Source organism: Pocillopora damicornis, chromosome 7 (assembly GCF_964200805.1).
Source record: "Pocillopora damicornis chromosome 7, jaPocDami1.2, whole genome shotgun sequence".
Taxonomy (NCBI): Eukaryota; Metazoa; Cnidaria; class Anthozoa; order Scleractinia; family Pocilloporidae; genus Pocillopora; species Pocillopora damicornis.
The window spans coordinates 17,458,849-17,477,056 of record NC_142676.1 but is presented as its reverse complement, the minus strand read 5'-3'; the positions used below and the strand labels follow the sequence as shown (position 1 = coordinate 17,477,056).

At 37.4% G+C, this 18,208-nt stretch overlaps 1 protein-coding gene and 1 pseudogene across 2 annotated transcripts; both read left to right on the top strand.

Moving 5' to 3' along the window:
• The first annotated feature begins 65 nt into the window (after positions 1–65).
• On the top strand, positions 66–10,273 carry LOC113669944 (uncharacterized). 2 transcript variants are annotated; one of them, XM_089213195.1, is made up of 3 exons: positions 66–3,533; positions 7,379–7,739; positions 8,321–10,273. In XM_089213195.1, the coding sequence occupies exons 1-3, from the start codon at positions 3,448–3,450 to the stop codon at positions 9,140–9,142; spliced, it is 1,269 nt and encodes a 422-aa protein (XP_089069321.1). In that variant the 5' UTR covers positions 66–3,447; the 3' UTR covers positions 9,143–10,273. The 2 variants fall into 2 exon arrangements, 1 of the variants encoding a protein (XP_089069321.1); XR_016188681.1 differs by lacking the exons at positions 7,379–7,739; positions 8,321–10,273 and adding an exon at positions 4,341–4,471 and having other exon boundaries at positions 3,414–3,533.
• A 1,901-nt stretch (positions 10,274–12,174) lies between these two features.
• Positions 12,175–15,862, top strand: LOC149042914 (uncharacterized; annotated as a pseudogene).
• Positions 15,863–18,208: the final 2,346 nt, after the last annotated feature.

Here is an 18,208-nt window from a genome sequence, read left to right as displayed (position 1 = left end):
TCCGTCATACCGGATGCAAATTACATCCAGTATGATGGGTCGTCATTTGTGGTGACAAGTCGTTCGAATCAAGTTGAATCGTGTCGATTTGACAACAATTTTCTAAGTCTCTTACAAATTGACTTCCGGTATGCGTTTCCAAGTGTCTTGCAAATCGACATCCGGTATGACGGGTCTTCGATTCGAGTCGATTCGACAACATCTTCAACCCCCTATCGCAGACACTTGCGGAATATTTTCTAAGCCTCTTACAAATTGACTGCCGGTATGCGTTTCCATGTTTTAAGAGATGGTTTCTCAGAACTCCGGTATCACAACACCACTTAGCCGCGAATCGATTTCCGGTTTGACGATTCGCAGCGGTTTGGGTGTATTGCACAACCCTCTTCAGTTAATAAATGATTTAGAAATTTTTACTCTCCTATTGTGGGCCTGTTCGTTTTGCTTTTGTCAAAGCTTGAAGTTATAGGAAGTTATTTTATTATTTCTTTAGTATTTTTTAGGATGAATATATCTTATTAGACGTTTTGGTTTGTAGCTGAGTATTTTTACGAGTTGTGCCGTATTTTGATGCACAAACAACTTCACGGACGATCATTTCAAGGCCTAGCTGTGAGTGTTCGTGTGGGGTGAATGACTACAGGAAGAAAAAAAACAACAACTTTACATCAACAATAATGCCTGGAGAAATAGTAAAATTGCTTCGGGTTATATTCTATTTCGATGTTATTATTACTTCCAGTTTTGATGACTAGTAGACCCTCCAAATGTGAAGTCTGACCTAAGTCTCTCATACTCTAGTTGACGCTTTTAAGCTGTGAATGGATGGCGTGCGGTCTTGGATAATTCATATCATTCGGTTCCTGTTTTAAATAATGACAACTTTACATAATTTAAAGAAGTATCAATGATGACATGTGTCCCATATTATCATCTTTGTTCTTTATTAGCACATCTTTCTGGAAAAGAGTCAGAGTTTGAGAACGACTTTGTGATATCTTACCATTTTTTCATGCATTTTTCTAAATTTATGAGTGAAACTTTATACGTCGTTGGGCGATTGAAACTCTTAGTGAAATATCAATAGCAAACTGGGTTGATTAAAACAAGTTGGAAAAATAATAACCTAACCAGACCAATTATTCGTTCCAGTTTGAAAACATGGATAAGTTGAACGAGTAACGGACATAAAACTTTCCATCTCTTATCAATTACAACGTGGCGCTGATAAAAGAAAAATAGCCTTCGGTGCCCATTTCCACATGCAAGCTTAGAAGGTTCTGGGCGTTGACTCATCTTCCGAGCAGCAGTTGACTGATGCAATAATCACGCTAATGTAGAACTTAAAAAACTGCGACAATCTTGATAAGTCAATTTAACCTTGACTGGAATATATTCGAAACACCTGATTGTAAAGAAGTCTCACCTATCGCTGCTACTACGGCCCACAGGCTATCGATTTTCATTCACACCGCAGATATTTGCTTTTGATTTTGTACACAGAATCGTCACAGTGACTTTCAAAACATGGATAAAAATTATTACGGGCTGTAAAAATATTTACTTAATACTAAATACAAAAAGAATAAAAAATAAAATAAAAAAAGGCTAAAAAATACTATATGTGTATATTAAAATTTGCATCACACATGATAAAGCCATTAGGAAATAGCCGCGTTGTACATGATAAAACTATTCTTCAGTCTATTTGTTCTGCAAAAAAGTACGTTAAAAGCGCGCTTTCTCCTTAAGGTTACGGTAGTAAGATAACATGACGGCAAAAGGCCATGTAATTTGTGGCAGGTGTTGTCTTTGATCTCACTGAAAAGGCGCTCCGTCAGCAATTGGCGCCGTTGGTAGAGGGTGGCAATATTGCACTCTTTAAGAGCTTCTTGGTAGCTTAAGACTGGGAAAATTATTGCACGGCGCTGAATATTCTCTAGCTCTTCAGAGAGATACTCAGGTAGACCATTGTGGAAAACTTGGCAAGCATATTCAGACACGGGCCGGATACACGCAGGATATCCTTTTGCACGCTATCTAATAAAATGCTAATGAAACACTTTAAGAGCTTTCATTAATATTCTCCATCCTATACTCCTACGGTAAATAATAAAATGCGACCCTCTTCAAATATTAAAGTGTGAAAAACACATTCCAAATCATTCTTTGAGTTGATTTTGTAGAGTGCAGAGACTCATAAGTGCGGTTGCTGAAGGAGGATCTCTAACAATTGATGCTGGGTAGAGTTTCTCTTGTTTTGGTTTTGTAACACATAACGTTCTGAGATCTCCCTTATTTTCAAAACGCTACTTTTGTTATTAAGGACACAAAGGAAACTCTTGAAAGTTTTACGTTTCAAGTAACACTCCTCAAACTTGATACATGAACGTCAGTTTTTGATAAAGTTCATCGCAGTGGCTGTTTCACTGAGATTTGATATACTTCGATATTTAGCTTTGCATTTAAGTAACTGTAACTGATATACTTTAAATCAGCAATTACCCGATTCGTTTACGTTTTATATCAGTTCCATTTGCCGATATATTTCCCTCCATTGAAACCTGGGCAAGGAAGAGAAATCAGCTTTACATTTGAGCTAACAATCAACTATTTGAAATTAAAAGATCCTCGCAGCTAAGAACACTACTGAAACTAGTAGTTGTAAATTGTAAAATAAGTAGTTGTTATTTGTAAACTGTGTTCAGCTTGGGCTAAACTGCAGGGTACGTCAGTTACGCCGGGCTCCTTCTGTGGAGCATTCCTAACAGAAAAACTGTCGAGGAGTAATTTCGTTTGGGTTTGAATGTTTGCCCAATCTTCTTTTCGAAATTCCGCAAATAAGTGATTCTGTAGAGAAGAGCGACTTCACAGCGAGACGAACACACTCCTCACTTCTTCCAAAACGTTTACTGGCTCAGAAGGTCTCAACATGGTGATGGCTCTTACGGCCAATGACTAAAATTTGGCAATTTTTCTCTTTCCGTTGCAATTGGAAAAAATGTTACGTTAGTGCTTTAAGGAAAACAACTTCCTTGATAATTTAAAAAAATGCATCAATGTATTTTCCACAAATGAGCAAATGTTCCATCTCAAGAAATTTTATGAATGGAGGTCGCTTTAAGGTAAGAGACCCAAACATCTACTCATTTCGTTTCAAATTACCCAATGCTTATCTGATGAAATAATTATGTATCTTTTTTTCTTCACATTAATATAGTGCCATTGCTATGGGCATCTTACAATATCTCCAAGTCATGCTGTTTGTATTAAATTACCTTCTCCACTGTGCCGCAAAAAGCAGTAAACTCTCAAATCTTCAAGTCTGCAATCGATGACGATGTCGTCCCTTACCACATTCTTGAGGGTCACGTGTTTCAATGATTGACAGCCCACAGCGCCACCCAGTGTCACGTGAAGTGCAGAGATGACTGCCTGTGTGTATCCATGGACTGTTTCCCTCACTCCAAAGAAAATAATTGTGAGCTTAACGTCGCTGACGAAGACATGGATCCAGCGGCAATGAAATGGAGGTAAGGATGAAATTATTATGATTTGGTGAGAAGCTACACGGTGAAGGTGAGATAACATTGTTCATTTAATTCATTATTCATTTATTTATGAACTTTCGTAAATGAAGTAAGTATCCCAAGCTGTTCAAGTGTTCCAGTACTCCTTCAAAACAGTTTCTAAAAAAGTTATGTGAGCAACCTGTTATATTCCTGTAGGGTGGAGATAAATTCAGCGTGAAAGAGGATTGCTATGTTAATAGATGCTGCCTCTCTAATCCTTGTCTCAATGGAGGGGTTTATCAGGAGATTCTTTTTCCACTCCACTTATGAACATAAATATTTAATTTTCTCAGACCAGACAATAAAGTTGGTTTGGTTACCATTAACTTCCCCTGAAGACACCACGTTCCATTTGATTTCAAGAGATAGTCTTCTTGATCATATTTGCGTGTTTTTAATATTAACGGATGCTAGAGATAAATATGTAAATTTTTCATTACGAGGCATGTGCTACCCATACATGTTTCAAAAGCTGAAATGAAAAGTGATAATAGCTTATGAAGTTCGGATGATGTTCTAGGTTTTGGCAAATCCACGACATTTCCATTTATCCGTAAAAATTTAAAAATTGAGAGGAAAAGTTTTGATAAATAGCAAAAGAACATTATGAGATGGAGAAGGAGGCTCCTTGTCCAGGCCGTTGGAAATGTCAAATTCACTTACAATACAATGAATAGACAGTCTCTCGAACGGAAGTATTATTCCCAAGACGAATACTGCATGGAATGGCTACCTATTAATGAATATATTTTCTCTTATTTAATTTAGGGTGCATTTGCCTTGTATCGATTAAAAGTTATTTACTGCATCATGATTATACCTCAGAAGGCAAAAAGTAGACGCTAAAAACCAGAGAAAAAGAATGAGGCCAACCAACAGCAAAATTTGAACAATTATTGGCAAGCATTTCTTCGAAAAGGTTTTTAGCCTTGTTTTTCCCCGGTGAGTCTTTCAAAACCTCAATTTCACCTGTGTGTCTCTAGGCAATTGCTGCATGAATCTTGGTTATTTGAAAATTTACCTCAATGTCTTTTAAGTTACGAGGCGCAGTTTGTTTTGATTTCTGTGGGAACACGGCAGCTGGCATTTCAATAATATAGGCACAACAGTACAGTCTGCATCTGAAGAACTTCAAATGCCATAAAAACAAAAACCCATACAAGATGAACATATTTTCATAATATTACGAATATCTAGCTTTGCATTTATGCAAACTTTTGCTCGGTCTTTGTAAAGGTGGCTTGCATAGGGATGTTTCTTCGAAGAACACCATGTTTTGTACAGTTACCTTGATTTGTTTAGTCTGGACCAAAGTTTATTAATAACACATTTAGTTATTCGAATAGTATCCTGAAGTGACCTACTCTATAAAAAACAGTATCTATTTTATCATTAAAACCAAATAAAACAGGCTATAGTAAATTCTAGGCTTTTAATTTCCAGCACGTTTATGTACGTAGTTCTTCTTCGTTACTTATAAAAAAAAATACGCTCTTTATTTCTCCGAATAAGGCTCAAAATTTATTTTTCTTCGAAAAACGGAGCTGAAATCGACCAATTCAAAATTTAGCTCAAAAATTACAATTTTGGAAACATTTAACATCAATAGTCACCGAAACAAAGGGTTGCTAAATGTTCCCCAATGGAACACGACGAGAGCTCATAATATTTTGAAAAACATTGCGATTCTCTTTTAAAACATCCTATAAGGCTGTAGTCATGAACGTAAGTAATTCATTTTAGTTTTCCCCACACGGGTAAATAGTGCTTTTCGTACACGTTGATTGGCTAGCTAGGAAGTGATAAATCAGCTCCACTCAGCCGTAGAGACAAATATCACGTCGAGAGTTTAATTTCAGACTCCTCTTCAGTTTATTGACTGAAATAAATAACTTTGTTTTTTTTCTGTCAGGCATATACTAAAATAATTGTTTACCTGGGGTGAGTGTCGGTGAAAATGATAGAGATAATCTCCATCAATATCCACCTCTACTTTGGTAAATAATTATTAACTGCCCCTACAGAGAGAACTTTCCAGTGAGTATAAATGGTTATTTTGCTTACTCAAGTTTAAGTGCTTTTTTAAGTCTACGGATATTATAAGAGTTTGTTAGGTTTGTTTGATTTGTAGCCGACTGGTGTGTACTTGATACTTTTTCTTAAAACTAGAAAAGAAACCAGCCATAAGTTTGAGCCATTAGCAGGTGTGGCAAGACTTGACATATTTTCATTCGCCGATGGAAAGAAAGCTTACATTAATACGTTCATCAATGTTTCAAATATTGTGGTAAACAGTAAATTGCGATCCGCTTTAAATATTAATGTAGGAAAAATACATTGCAAATCATTCTTAGAGAATATTCCGTCGAGGATACATACTCATCAAGTGCCTTTTTTAAAAAGGATCTTTTAACAATTGATGGTAGGTAGAGTTTCTCTTTTTGTCGTTTTGTAACACAAAACCTTCTGACATCTCTCCTTAATTTCAAACGCTTTTTCTTAATTAACGGTCACACACGAAAGTCTTGAAAGTTTTACATTTCAAGAAAAACTCCTCAAACTTAGGCGATTTTTTTTAATACATGAAAGTCAAACAGAAACATGCTATCATGAAACACTTTTTGATAACGTTCATCGCAGCGGCTGTTTAACTGAGATTGACATACTTCGGCATTAGCTTTGCATTCAACTAATTGTAACCGACATACTTTTAATCGGCAATTACTGCAGTAGAGAAATTGAAACTGGTTCGTTTATTTTTCATATCAATTCCATTTGCCAATCTTAAAATGAAATCAAGACTGAATAGTCCAGAATATCTCCCTATATTGCAACCTACGCGGTGAAGAGAAATAAGCTTGGTATTTAAACTGAGTGTTTAGCTTAAGCTAAACTACCGTGCATTTTTACGGCTTATTTTGTGAAGCATTCCTAACATAAACTGTTCTGGAGCAATTTCTTTTGTGCTTAAGTTTTTGTCTAACATATTTTCGGATTACGGCAGATTGGTGATTCTGTACAGTGAGACAACTACACTCCTTACTGTATTTTAAAACGTTTACTGACTTAGAAGAAGGTCTCACCATGGTAATGGCTCTTACGGCTAACGATTAAAATTTTGGCTCATAAAAGCGGCTGTTTCACTGAGATTTGATATACTTCGACATTTAGCTTTGTATTCAACCAACTGGAACCGACATACTTTTAATCAGCAATTACTGGTTCGTGTATTTTTTTATATCAGTTCCATTGGCAAATATATCTCCCTCCATTTCAACCTGAGCAATGAAGAGAAATCAGCTTAGTATTTGAGCTGACAATCAATTCTTTATAAACTGTGTTCAGCTTAGGCTAAACTGCAGGGAACGTTTACTGTTCCTTTTGAAGAGTATTCCTAACAGAAACCGTCGAGGAGCAATTTCGTTTGGGCTTGAATGTTTGCCCGGTCTCCTTTTCAAAATTCCGCAAATAAGTGATTCTGTAGTGAAGATCGAGTTCCCAGCGAGACGAATTAATTCTTTTCAGTCTTTCAAAACGTTTACTGACTCAGAAGGTCTCAATATGGTAATGGCTCTTACGGCTAACGACTAAAATTTTGGCAATTTTACTGCTAACGATTATTTTCTTTCCGTTGCAATTAAGATAAATGTTACGGTTCATGCTTTAAGGAAAATAATTTCATAGTTAATTTTGAAAAATCCATCAATGTTGGTCGCTTTTAAGCAAGAAACCCAAATATCTATTTATTTCGTTCCAGATTACCCCAGATTAAATAATCATGTATATTTTTTTCTTCACATCAATAGTGCTATTGCTATGGGCATCGTACAATATCTCCAAGTCGTGCTGTTTGTATTCAGTTTGACCCTCTCCACTGAGGCACAGGAAAAAGTTACTTGTCAAAACTTTAAGTTTGCTATCGATCGCGATGTCATCCATAACCAAATTCTTGAGGGTCACGTGTTTGAAAGATTGACAGTTCCAAACGCCATTGACTGTTACTTGAAGTGCAAAGATGACTGCTTTTGTGTATCCATGAATTATTTCCCTCTGTCCAAAGAAAACAATTGTGAGCTCAACGACGCTAACAAAGACATGGAGCCAGTGGCGATGAAATGGAGGCAAGGGGGAAATTATTATGATTTGGTGAGAAGCTACACGGTGAAGGTGAGATAAGATTATTTATTTAATTCCTTACTCATTTATTTATCAACTTCCGTAAACAAAGTAAATATCCCAAGATGTTCAAGTTCGTAAATAAAATAAGTATTTCCACACGATCAAGTTTTGCGGTACTCCTTAAAAAAAAGATGTGTTATATGTCAGTCCGAGCCAAAGACAATTTTGTGCATGCCGTTTTGTCTGCGATATGATTGGTCTAGACAAAACCAAAACAAACTGATTTGGCTGAGAGAGGATTGGATCCGTTCCCTTTCTCACAAACTATTTTCTTAACGGCCATGTCGTAATGCGAAGGGAACGGCAGGACAGACATGACTACAAATTTCATAAAGACATCATTGGCTTACCCATTGCTGTATTACTGCATTTCAAATCTACTTTGCAATGGAAATTTCATCTCCATTCTGGCACCCCGTTATGTGTTGTACGCACACGTACTTTGCTCGCACTGTTTGTTATCGATTCGATCAGATTCCGGTGAGATTTTTCGATGGGTGCTAAAAAGTATATGTCAACCCAATTCTATGAGCATGCTGAGCTAAAACATCCTTTGAATGTTGCTGTAGGGTGGAGGCAAATACGCACCAGAGAAGCATCATTGCATCAACAGATGCTGCCGCACCAATCCTTGTCTCAATGGAGGAGTATGTCAGGAGATTTGTGACACTCATAGCACCAGGTTTAACTGTACCTGTCCTAACACATACTCTGGTCAGCGGTGTGAGAAGATGAAACATCCGAGAAGCTGCAAAGACATAGCTAAGAACGGTGCCTCGACATCAGGAAAATACGACATCTACGATTCAAGCAATGAACGGTTTTCTGTTTACTGTGACTTGCAGTCTGAACCTGACTTTGTATGGACGTTAATACAATCGTTATCCTTGTCCAAGAGAAATGCCTTCAATTATACTGGGTTTGGCAAAAACTTTAAGATTGATATTAAAGTGGGGGAAGTTAATTGGAACGAGTTCCGACTATCCTTATCACAGATGCAGTATCTTGCTAATCACTCCACACATCTGAGAGCAACTTGTAACTTTTCTACGGATGGTCTGCAGTATACGGACTACGCACGCGCTAAGCTGGCAGGTCATGACATTTTTGGTACCTGGAACACCTGCCAGATGTACGAATATGTCAATATCCGAGGAATCAATTGTTCTAATTGCACCGCCCTCACAAAACAGCAGGAAGATGTGTCCTGGCACATAAGGAGTTACAATAGCACACAATTCGGATGTGAATTTAATGGAAAACCAGGTGGAGTCCCCGATGAAAAAAATTTCGGAAAATTTCACAACAAGTATATAAATCCGGATCACCGCTGCTCGTTCTCTCCTGCTTCTACAACGCAGCATTGGTTTGGAGCTAAATGTGACGTGTAACTTTTTGCGAATTCATTTCCTTTCATAGAAAAGGAAACACAGCCAACTGAAAGCAAGAAAACATCGGAGCAAGGCTAACAACTAACAATGACATCATGTGCCTCCAAGTTTGGCCCATTTAGGAGCTGAACTTGAACTAAACGTTTAATATCTCAGATAGTTACACTGACCTTTATCACAGAAGAATGTAGACATGCACAAGAGCGACGTCATAAGCAACCTTAGATACGTAGCGTCCATATTTCATTAATTGAAGGAATTAGGCGGTCTCTGTACAAACACTTTTTACCTGCACATTCATCTTTTCATGTAATGTTCAATAGATAGTACACTTACATCTTAAAAGCCAAAGGTCGATAAAATTGGCCTTTTTTCGTATTCGTCTTTGAAAACGCATTCAGAGCTCACCATTAGTTGATTCATGCAAATTACTTTGAAGCAAGTGACTAATTGTAAGTTAAAATGCTTGTGTTTAGATTCAGAGATGTTTAAATAACTCTGTACGCTATTAATCTAATTATGACATTTTTTGTCGTCGTAGGGCGATATTTTCTTGACTCAGTCGATCAACCGTTTTCTCTTTACTGATAATTGAAAATTAGCTTCGGCTTCGTTAGTTTGATCATTAGTAAAACCAAGCTTTAAGTTTAGGTTTCTTGATTTCGCTTTAAAAAATCCGCACAGTGAGGAGAAATGGTATTTACTTAGTGGCAGGGAGATGTTAGCAATTTCTCCTAAGTGATAAATATGTACAGCTTTGCTTGATTTTAATATTAGGGACTCGATACATAACTGTGAGAAGCCCTCAACAGCCTCTCTTTCACAAGGACTAAGGTACTTAAATGCTTCGTTAGGATCACTGCTTACTTTATAACATTGCAAATTTGTTCATAAAACAATTTTTGAAATGTTCAAAATGTAGGAGATGAAGTAGGTATAGTAGTTGGATCAGATGTTTGTCAAGAAAAGCACCAGTGAAGTGTAAAGGTCATTCAGGATTGTTGTACATAATGTGAGACATCATCTTATTATAGCATCATTCCAGACTTTTCCTTAAAGCTTGTGGATTTACAGCGACATTACACTGTTGGACGTGCTGGCAATACATTATTAAATACAAATCCAAGTGACGATGAAGTTATATTCTAGTTATAAAGTTCATTATTTGAAATCTACGTTTCCGAAGTTTGAAACGTTTTATGATAAAATTGACGATTTTAGAAGCTTTTAAAGTTATGCCATTTTCCCCTCAAAAGTGGTATTCGAGTTGCGCGAAAAAACCGCTGACGTCACTTTGGTAACATAAAATCGAATTCGGTATGGCGAATAGTATGAAAGATACGCGGCAACGAGGGCGATATTGTGTTGCTGGTACCCCGACTCTGATCAGCAAAGCTCTCAGAATATATCGTTCCGCCACCGGGCATAGAATGTTTCAGTTCCCGAACGATCCCGACTGTGAGAGGAAAATTGGTTAAAATTTGTCCGCAGACAAAGACACGATCTTAACGATCCAACTTGGCCGTAAACGTCGCTTTGTTGGGCAAATTTTGAAGAATTATGCTATGAGTGAAACTTTTCCATATTAAACAGCATGATGAAAGCCCATGACATGAAGATGAGGCGCTTTTTGAGAAACGACACTGTGCCAACCAGGGACACTAGTTTTGTGTTTCTGTACCGTTTCCTTAAATTATTTTTCTATTTTTTCTCTTTGCATACTAATACTGCTTAGAAAAGTCATTCCAAAAATTCAGCTCCTTTAATGTACAAATAACTTAAAAGAAACCCAGTTGAAATATCATCAAAGGTGGCGGATGCAAAAGTAAGGATAAGTGAGGTAATTTCCAATTGGACATAGCATAATATATCTGGATCGCCATGTACACTGTACCTTAGATTCTCATTTTAATCTCGGTCAATTTATTTATATCAGATATTTAACCTGTCATCGAGATATTCGACCCCGGAGAACGATGGCCCCTTTGTCAATAAGTATTACGAAATCGCTTTCGCGTCAAAAGAAGAGAACACTTTAAGGCGCTGGTTAAGATCTTGCCGAATGTCTTAAGCGCCGTTTATACCGCGTTCCACCATAGTACGATCACGTACCTATTCATGATTTTTTGCGTTTTCCCTACGTGTACTCTGATTGCTACGAACTCATTTTTAAATGTCTTAGTATAATTATTAAGATATTCAACTAATTTGTAGGTTTTTAAGGTCCACCATGAGTGTTCTTCGCTATCTACGCGCGATGTTGTTGGTATCTCAGCTCACTCAGACCAATAAGGCGCAGCCAACAGTAAATTGTCAAAACTCATAATCACATTCTTGAGGGTCACGTGTTTCAAAGATTGACAGTCCACAGCGCCACCCAGTGTCACGTGAAGTGCTAAGATGACTGCCTGTGGGTATCTATGAATTATTTCCCTCCGTTCAAAGAAAATAACTGTGAGCTCAACGACGCTAGCAAAGACGCAGAAAAAGCCGCAATGATATGGAGGAAATTATTATGATTTGGTGAGAAGCTAGACGGTGAAGGAGAGAGATAGAATCGTTTGCTGTTGATAGAATTCCCTTATTTATTTATTTTTTTGTTACTTACATTTTTATCACAACATAGCGCGCGCGCAAGGCCTAACTATATCCTAAGGGAGCTACCATGATAAAAATCATTATTTATCATATAAACTACGATGTTATACAAGGATCTGCAGCTCTGACAAAAGCCGTAAGAACACACGTGAAAGAATACGATATTTTTGCACGTGTGTTTGATAACGCCAATCAGCTGCTGACACATCACTCGCCTTTCGCGTCACTCGGCCAGGTTGATAAATGAACGGCAAAGCCCTGAACATTCTCAATACAAGGTAGTTTGTCCGCGGAACTTTCTCGGATTATGGCGGCTAAAACATTTAATAATTTCGTACCGCTGACAGGGAGTGACGTTCAAACTTTCCTAGAAGGGAAAGAAAAACAATATATGAAAAGAAAAACCCAAAGTTACGTATTCAGTGACTTTGGTAATGGCCTTTGTCGTGGCTGAGAACGGAAATCGACAACTGGAAGATTTGTCACAGGCCGATTTTGACTGTTTACTTGAAAGACTTCTTCTGTCGGTAAGTAAAAAATTCAAGAAATGAGAATTTTGTAAATTTAAAATTCCGCCCATTGTTGTTTTTGTAATCATGATTCAAAGCATTTTTCCATCTTGAGCCTTAGTGCCAACGCACTGTACGATTGTCGATGCTTCAATTTATTTTCTTTCATTGTTGATGTCAGCTTTTCTCGTCACTAATGCGCTATTGTGTTTATATGATAAACAAAATAATACAAGGTCACTTTTTGAGTGTTCAACTCGACATTTCATATCTACGCGCGCCCATGCATTATTCTCTAAAAATAGTGCACGTCTGTGCATTCATAACATGACTTGTGCAGTATCACTTCGGCTAAAAGTCCTGTCGAGTTTAGCGGCGAGAATTCAAAACTATCAGTTAAGACTATCTTTCCGTTCTATCCCTATTTAGAAAGACCTTTGTAGCTCAAAATGAAAACAAAATATGCTGAATAAGACTGGTTTCGAGAAACAATGAGCATTTCTTTTTCCCTTCAAGCGACGAAATTAGTTTCGGAGTTGACAATACTTTATTCACAAACGCGATGGGAATTATGGCTGAAAACAGAACTGAGTATTCTGACTTCAACTGAGGCTTTGCGACACTGGGGACTCTTCATTACAACGGAAAATATTATTTTGAAGCGTTGTTATGTACCCAAAGTTTTGTTCAACAGAAGACTTTGTTTTGAAATCGTACAATTTTCAGAATTTTTAACTCAAAGTTAAACAATATTCAGGTTGCAAATTTTGGTAAACGACAATTCAAGCAGCGTAAATCTATCACAAGCGTCTCGTAGATGCGAGAGATTTGTAAGTTTTTGCTCAGCTTTTTGAATAGTTGATATCAGTTTTGAGGGTTCATATATATCCTAAAAGTATTGTTAAATAGCGGATTTTAATTTTAAAAACCTTACAATTATTTCAGAATTTTCAAAATCTTCAACATAAACCTACGCAATTTCTGGCCTTGAATTCTAGTATACAACGATTCAAGCACATTGAATCTACTACGCGCTCTCGTAAATGCAAGAAATTCGTTCGTTTTTTGCCTCTGAGCAGAAAATGTTCAATTCTTTGAATAAAGATTTGGTCTAGAAATATTTCTTGGTCGTTTTTACCTTTTCATTTATTCATAGTTTTCGGGTAGAACATGATTACCTGGTAAATCGGACAAAGTTGTAATAAACTCTATTTTAGTAAAGTAAATGGTTTGAACCCAGGAGTATAAGAAAACCGACGCATACCGACAGACTTCTTGACGAATCATCCTACAACCCGACTTCCCACAAAGCTACGACTATCAAGACATTGACAAGACGAGCGCAACTTGTTTGCAACACACCGGACAGTTTATCTGACGAAAACAAGTACCTTGACCGTGTTTTTGACAAAAACAACTACAACACTGACTTCATTAGACGAAACACTCACAGAGTGACCGACACTACAGAAACTAACAGGGACTCCACATCTATCACGACTACAGCTGCTATACCCTACATCAAAGGCACTTCTGAGGCTATCGCGCGGATCCTACAACCTACAAAAGACAAAGACGAACCCAACAACAGACAGGGAGCGATTTATAAGATCGAATGCTCCGACTGCCAGGCCTCCTACATTGGTGAGACTGGTAGAAACCTTAACACGCGACTAACTGAACACAAACGAGCAACTAGAAATGGCGATGTAAACAATCACATTTCTGAACATCCCCGACAAACTAATCACAGAATCGACTGGGACTCTGCTAAATGCTTAACCTACAGTACAAACTATTTTCAACGACTGACTCTGGAAAGCTGGTTCACTAACTTAGAACAGACGCCTCTCAACAGATGTCAACAATTACCAGCACCTTACAAACGACTCATTAACGACGTGAACAAACCGACAAACAGACCGACAAACAACAGACGGATCAAAACCGACCAATGACTGTTAACAAACTCTACACGAATCTTCCAGCCAATCACATCACGGCTAAACAGACCAATCACGTTCAACAGACCAGACTTTATAACATCATCGACTGACAACTACTCCTCACTTGACTCTGAAGATGACTATCGCACAGATAGTCGAAACGTCAGTCACCAACAACAGTTCTTTTCACAACTACACTCACCCGGACGATCACACTACACGAACTACACTCTATTTTATCGAGCACAACTTGTGTCTGCATGCTATGTTATATAGAAATTTTTTCAGTTCATACTTTAGCTGTGCGTGTATCGAGTTATGAATCCACTTGGGAAGTTTGAAGAGCACTCAGGCAACTCTTACGCTTCTCTCGTGCTCTTAAAACTTATATCCTGCGTGCATCTTTAACTTGAAATACTCACGTTAAGCATGTAGCAATTCTTTATTGTACGTCCCCCGGCCCCCCCCCCCTCCCCCCTCAAATTCACTTATGGATATCTGCACCGCTGGACTTTACTTTAATCAAAAAATAGTTTAAGAAAAATGTTCATTTTCAATTAGGGTGAGGAAGCTACATTCCAGAGAACATCGCGGCGTTAATAGATGTTGCAGTCAGAATCCCTGCCTCAATGGGGGAGTATGTTAGGAGATTTGTGACAATCACAGCCCCAGGTTTAACTGTACCTGTTCTTACAAATACACTGGTAAGCGTTGTGGTCAGATTACACATCCAAGAAGCTGCACAGCTAACAACGGGGCCTCGCAATCAGGAAAATACGATGTTTTTGATTCAGCCAATAAACCGTTTTCTGTTTACTATGACTTGCAGTCATAACCTGGCTTTGTATGGGCATTGATACAGTCGTTATCCTTTGCCAATGAGGCCACATATAAGGATAAGGGGTTTGGCACGGATTTCCCCGTGAATGACAATAGCAATGAACCGGACTGGAACTGTTACCGCTTTTCCTTATCACTTATGCAGTCTCTCTCAAACCACTTCACACATCTGAGAGTAACATGTACGCGCTGTTCTGGCAGGTCATTATATATTCGGTGACTGAGGTGGAGGTTGCAAACTGTTTAAGTATATTAACATCCGTCGTATTAACTGTTCTGATTGCACCGCCTACACAAGAATGAATCTTAATGGTGCTTAGTTCGTTAACAGTTTGAAAAGCAAGGAGAAAGAATGCGACTTTGATGGATCTGTAGGAGCCGTTGACAACGCAAATAATTTTGGACGGTATCATTCCGGAGTGATAAATAGGAATCACCGCTGCTCCTCTTCGGATTCTTCTTCAACGCAATACTGGTTTGGGGTTAGACATGAATAGTTTATTCTAAGTTCCAATAATCTACTAAAGCTAGAATGAGTTGTGAGTATTAGATAAGGTTTTTGTTTTCTTTAAGGATTCTGACCTTTTCTGGTTGTGGTTGCTTTTTGTTTTTCTTTGTTTTGTTTCTTTTTTTCACAAAAGGCCTTTGGTTTCTCGAAAATTGTCTGTTTTGAAATGGAAGAAATTGATTTGAATCTCGTTACCGTTCCACTTCCGTTACCGTTACCGTCAAACCGAAACAATAAAGACAGCCAATCAGAACAAAATATGATATCACGGGAACATTCAGAATTCAAAGACTAACAAGCAAACCGTTGTAATCTGTGATTTTTTTTAGCTTTGCATTGCTTAGGTAGAAGATTAGCCCGAGCTTTGTATACCAAAAATGCAAAGCTAATTCAATCCTGGCTCCCTTTTGAAGCATAAAAACAAGAACAAAATTGGGCTGTGATAGTAGTTTAAAAATAATTCATGGCTAGTATACGTAAGCTAAAATACGAATATGTTCAAATACGCCCTAGGAACCTTAAAAAAAACTTATATCTGTAACATACACAATATAATACAACATAACATTAAAAAGCCTAAAAAAATTGAAATATGTTATCTTCTGGAGTTAGAACAACCAAGGGTAAAGACCAACTAGGGTCTTAGTTACTATTCAACTAAGTTGCATAGCTTAAGACGAGGACTGAATTGCATAGTTGCATTAAGTTTGTTTGTATAGGATTTGATATCTATAGGAAGGGGCATCATCACATTTTATTTAATCGCCTGAATGCTGTTTCATCAATTTACATACCCTCAGGTATTACTTTGTTATTTTTATTTAGAGAGAAAGAGACATTTGTGGTAAAATAACTCGAAAACCGATCTCTTCTGCAGCCTTGTAGATACATCTCAGGAGTCAGCAGGATGATAGAAGTCCACTGTCATAAATTTGCACAAAGAAATCTTTACATCTTTGAAGTCGAAAACGACTCACTTTGTATCTGTTGTCAAGAGGAAGAGTTTACCATGTACCTGGTCGAAGGATTTGGAAATTGGTTTAATGATAAAAATGCCCTCTCTTTCTCACCAACCGGCTTCAGTCAAAATTGTCATTTAGGAAAGCCCCTTTTGAGACTGATCTAATTACAAAAACTTCGAATTTCTCCTTCTTCTTTGGCTAATTACTATCAAGCCTAGCTTGACCGTCCAGTTTTGTGTAACATTAGTGTACAGGTTTGCTTGTGAATATTATGAAAATAAAGGAAACTTCATATAACGAAACTATAAAGGATTACTCAGTTATTAGATGATTTCGTAATTTTTACTTTGTTATTGTGAGTTTGTTTGTTTTGTTTTTGTTAAAGCTTGAAGTTATAGGAAGTTATTTTTATTATTTCTTTTGTATTTTTAGGACAAAATAAGTTGCCATCCGCAACCGAGTGTAAAATGGTAGCTTATCTAAGATAATTATAATTTTTATTGGGGAAACCAGAAGGCCCCCTTAAAGCTAAAAAAATAATGACACAATCTCTATCGTTTTCTGTTAATGAAGCGGCTACATCCCTCACCGACAAAACATTGATCTAATTCAACTATTTACGATTATTTCTGGCTTCTGAGAGAAGCAACGAAAACTAAAAATTAAACGACCTAACATTTGTGAAGGTTTTTCATTGCAAAATGATCTCATTACACTAATTTCCATAACAAATTACGATGTTCGATTTACAGTACTCGTGTTTATTTTGAATTTCTGCCATATACAGATTCTTTTTCATGAAGTTTTTCAAACGAGTAAGTACTGTTTATTATCGGTTTGGCACGGACGATCATTTTACGGCCTGGGTGCGTGTCTTTCGTCTGGGGTGGATGACTGCAGAAAAAACAAAAAGACATCAACAATAATGCCTGGAGAAACAATAAAATTGCTTCGGGTTGTATTCTATTTCAGCGTTATTATTATTATTACTTCTAGTTTTGATCCCTAGTAGACTCCTCAATGGTGAAGTCTGACCTTAATCTCTCCTTCTCTAGTTGACGCTTTTAAACTGTGAATGGATGGCATGCGTTCTTGGATAATTCATATCATTCGGCTCTTATTCAAAATTTACATAATGTGAAGAAGTATCAATGATAACAAGTGTCTAATATTATCATCTATGTTCCTTATTTCCACATCTTTCTAGAGAAGGGTCAGCGTTTGAGAAAGATTTTGTGATATTTTATCATTTTTTCATGCAAAATTTTAAATTCATGAGTGAAACTTTGCACATCGTTGGGCCATTGAAACTTCGAATGAAATATCACTGGCAAAGTGTGTTGATCAAAACAAGTTGGACAAATAACAACCGGATCAATTATTCGTTCTTGCTTGAAAATGTAAATAAGTTGTGTGTGTAACTAACGTAAAACTTTCCATCACTTATCAATTACAACGTGGAAAAATAGCCTCGGGGGCCCATTTCCACATGCAAGCTTACGTTCAGGGCGTTAACTCATCTTAGGTTTTTCCAAGCAGCAGTTAACTGATGCAACAATCATGTTAGTGTAGTCACCTCGGGTTAACTCGAACAGGCACCTCAATGACTTCAACAGCTTTCCCTCGTTCATCTCTGATTCATGGCCAAGAGATAATTGTGTAGGTGATTATGACAATTATAGATAATTAGGGAGCAATGTGCC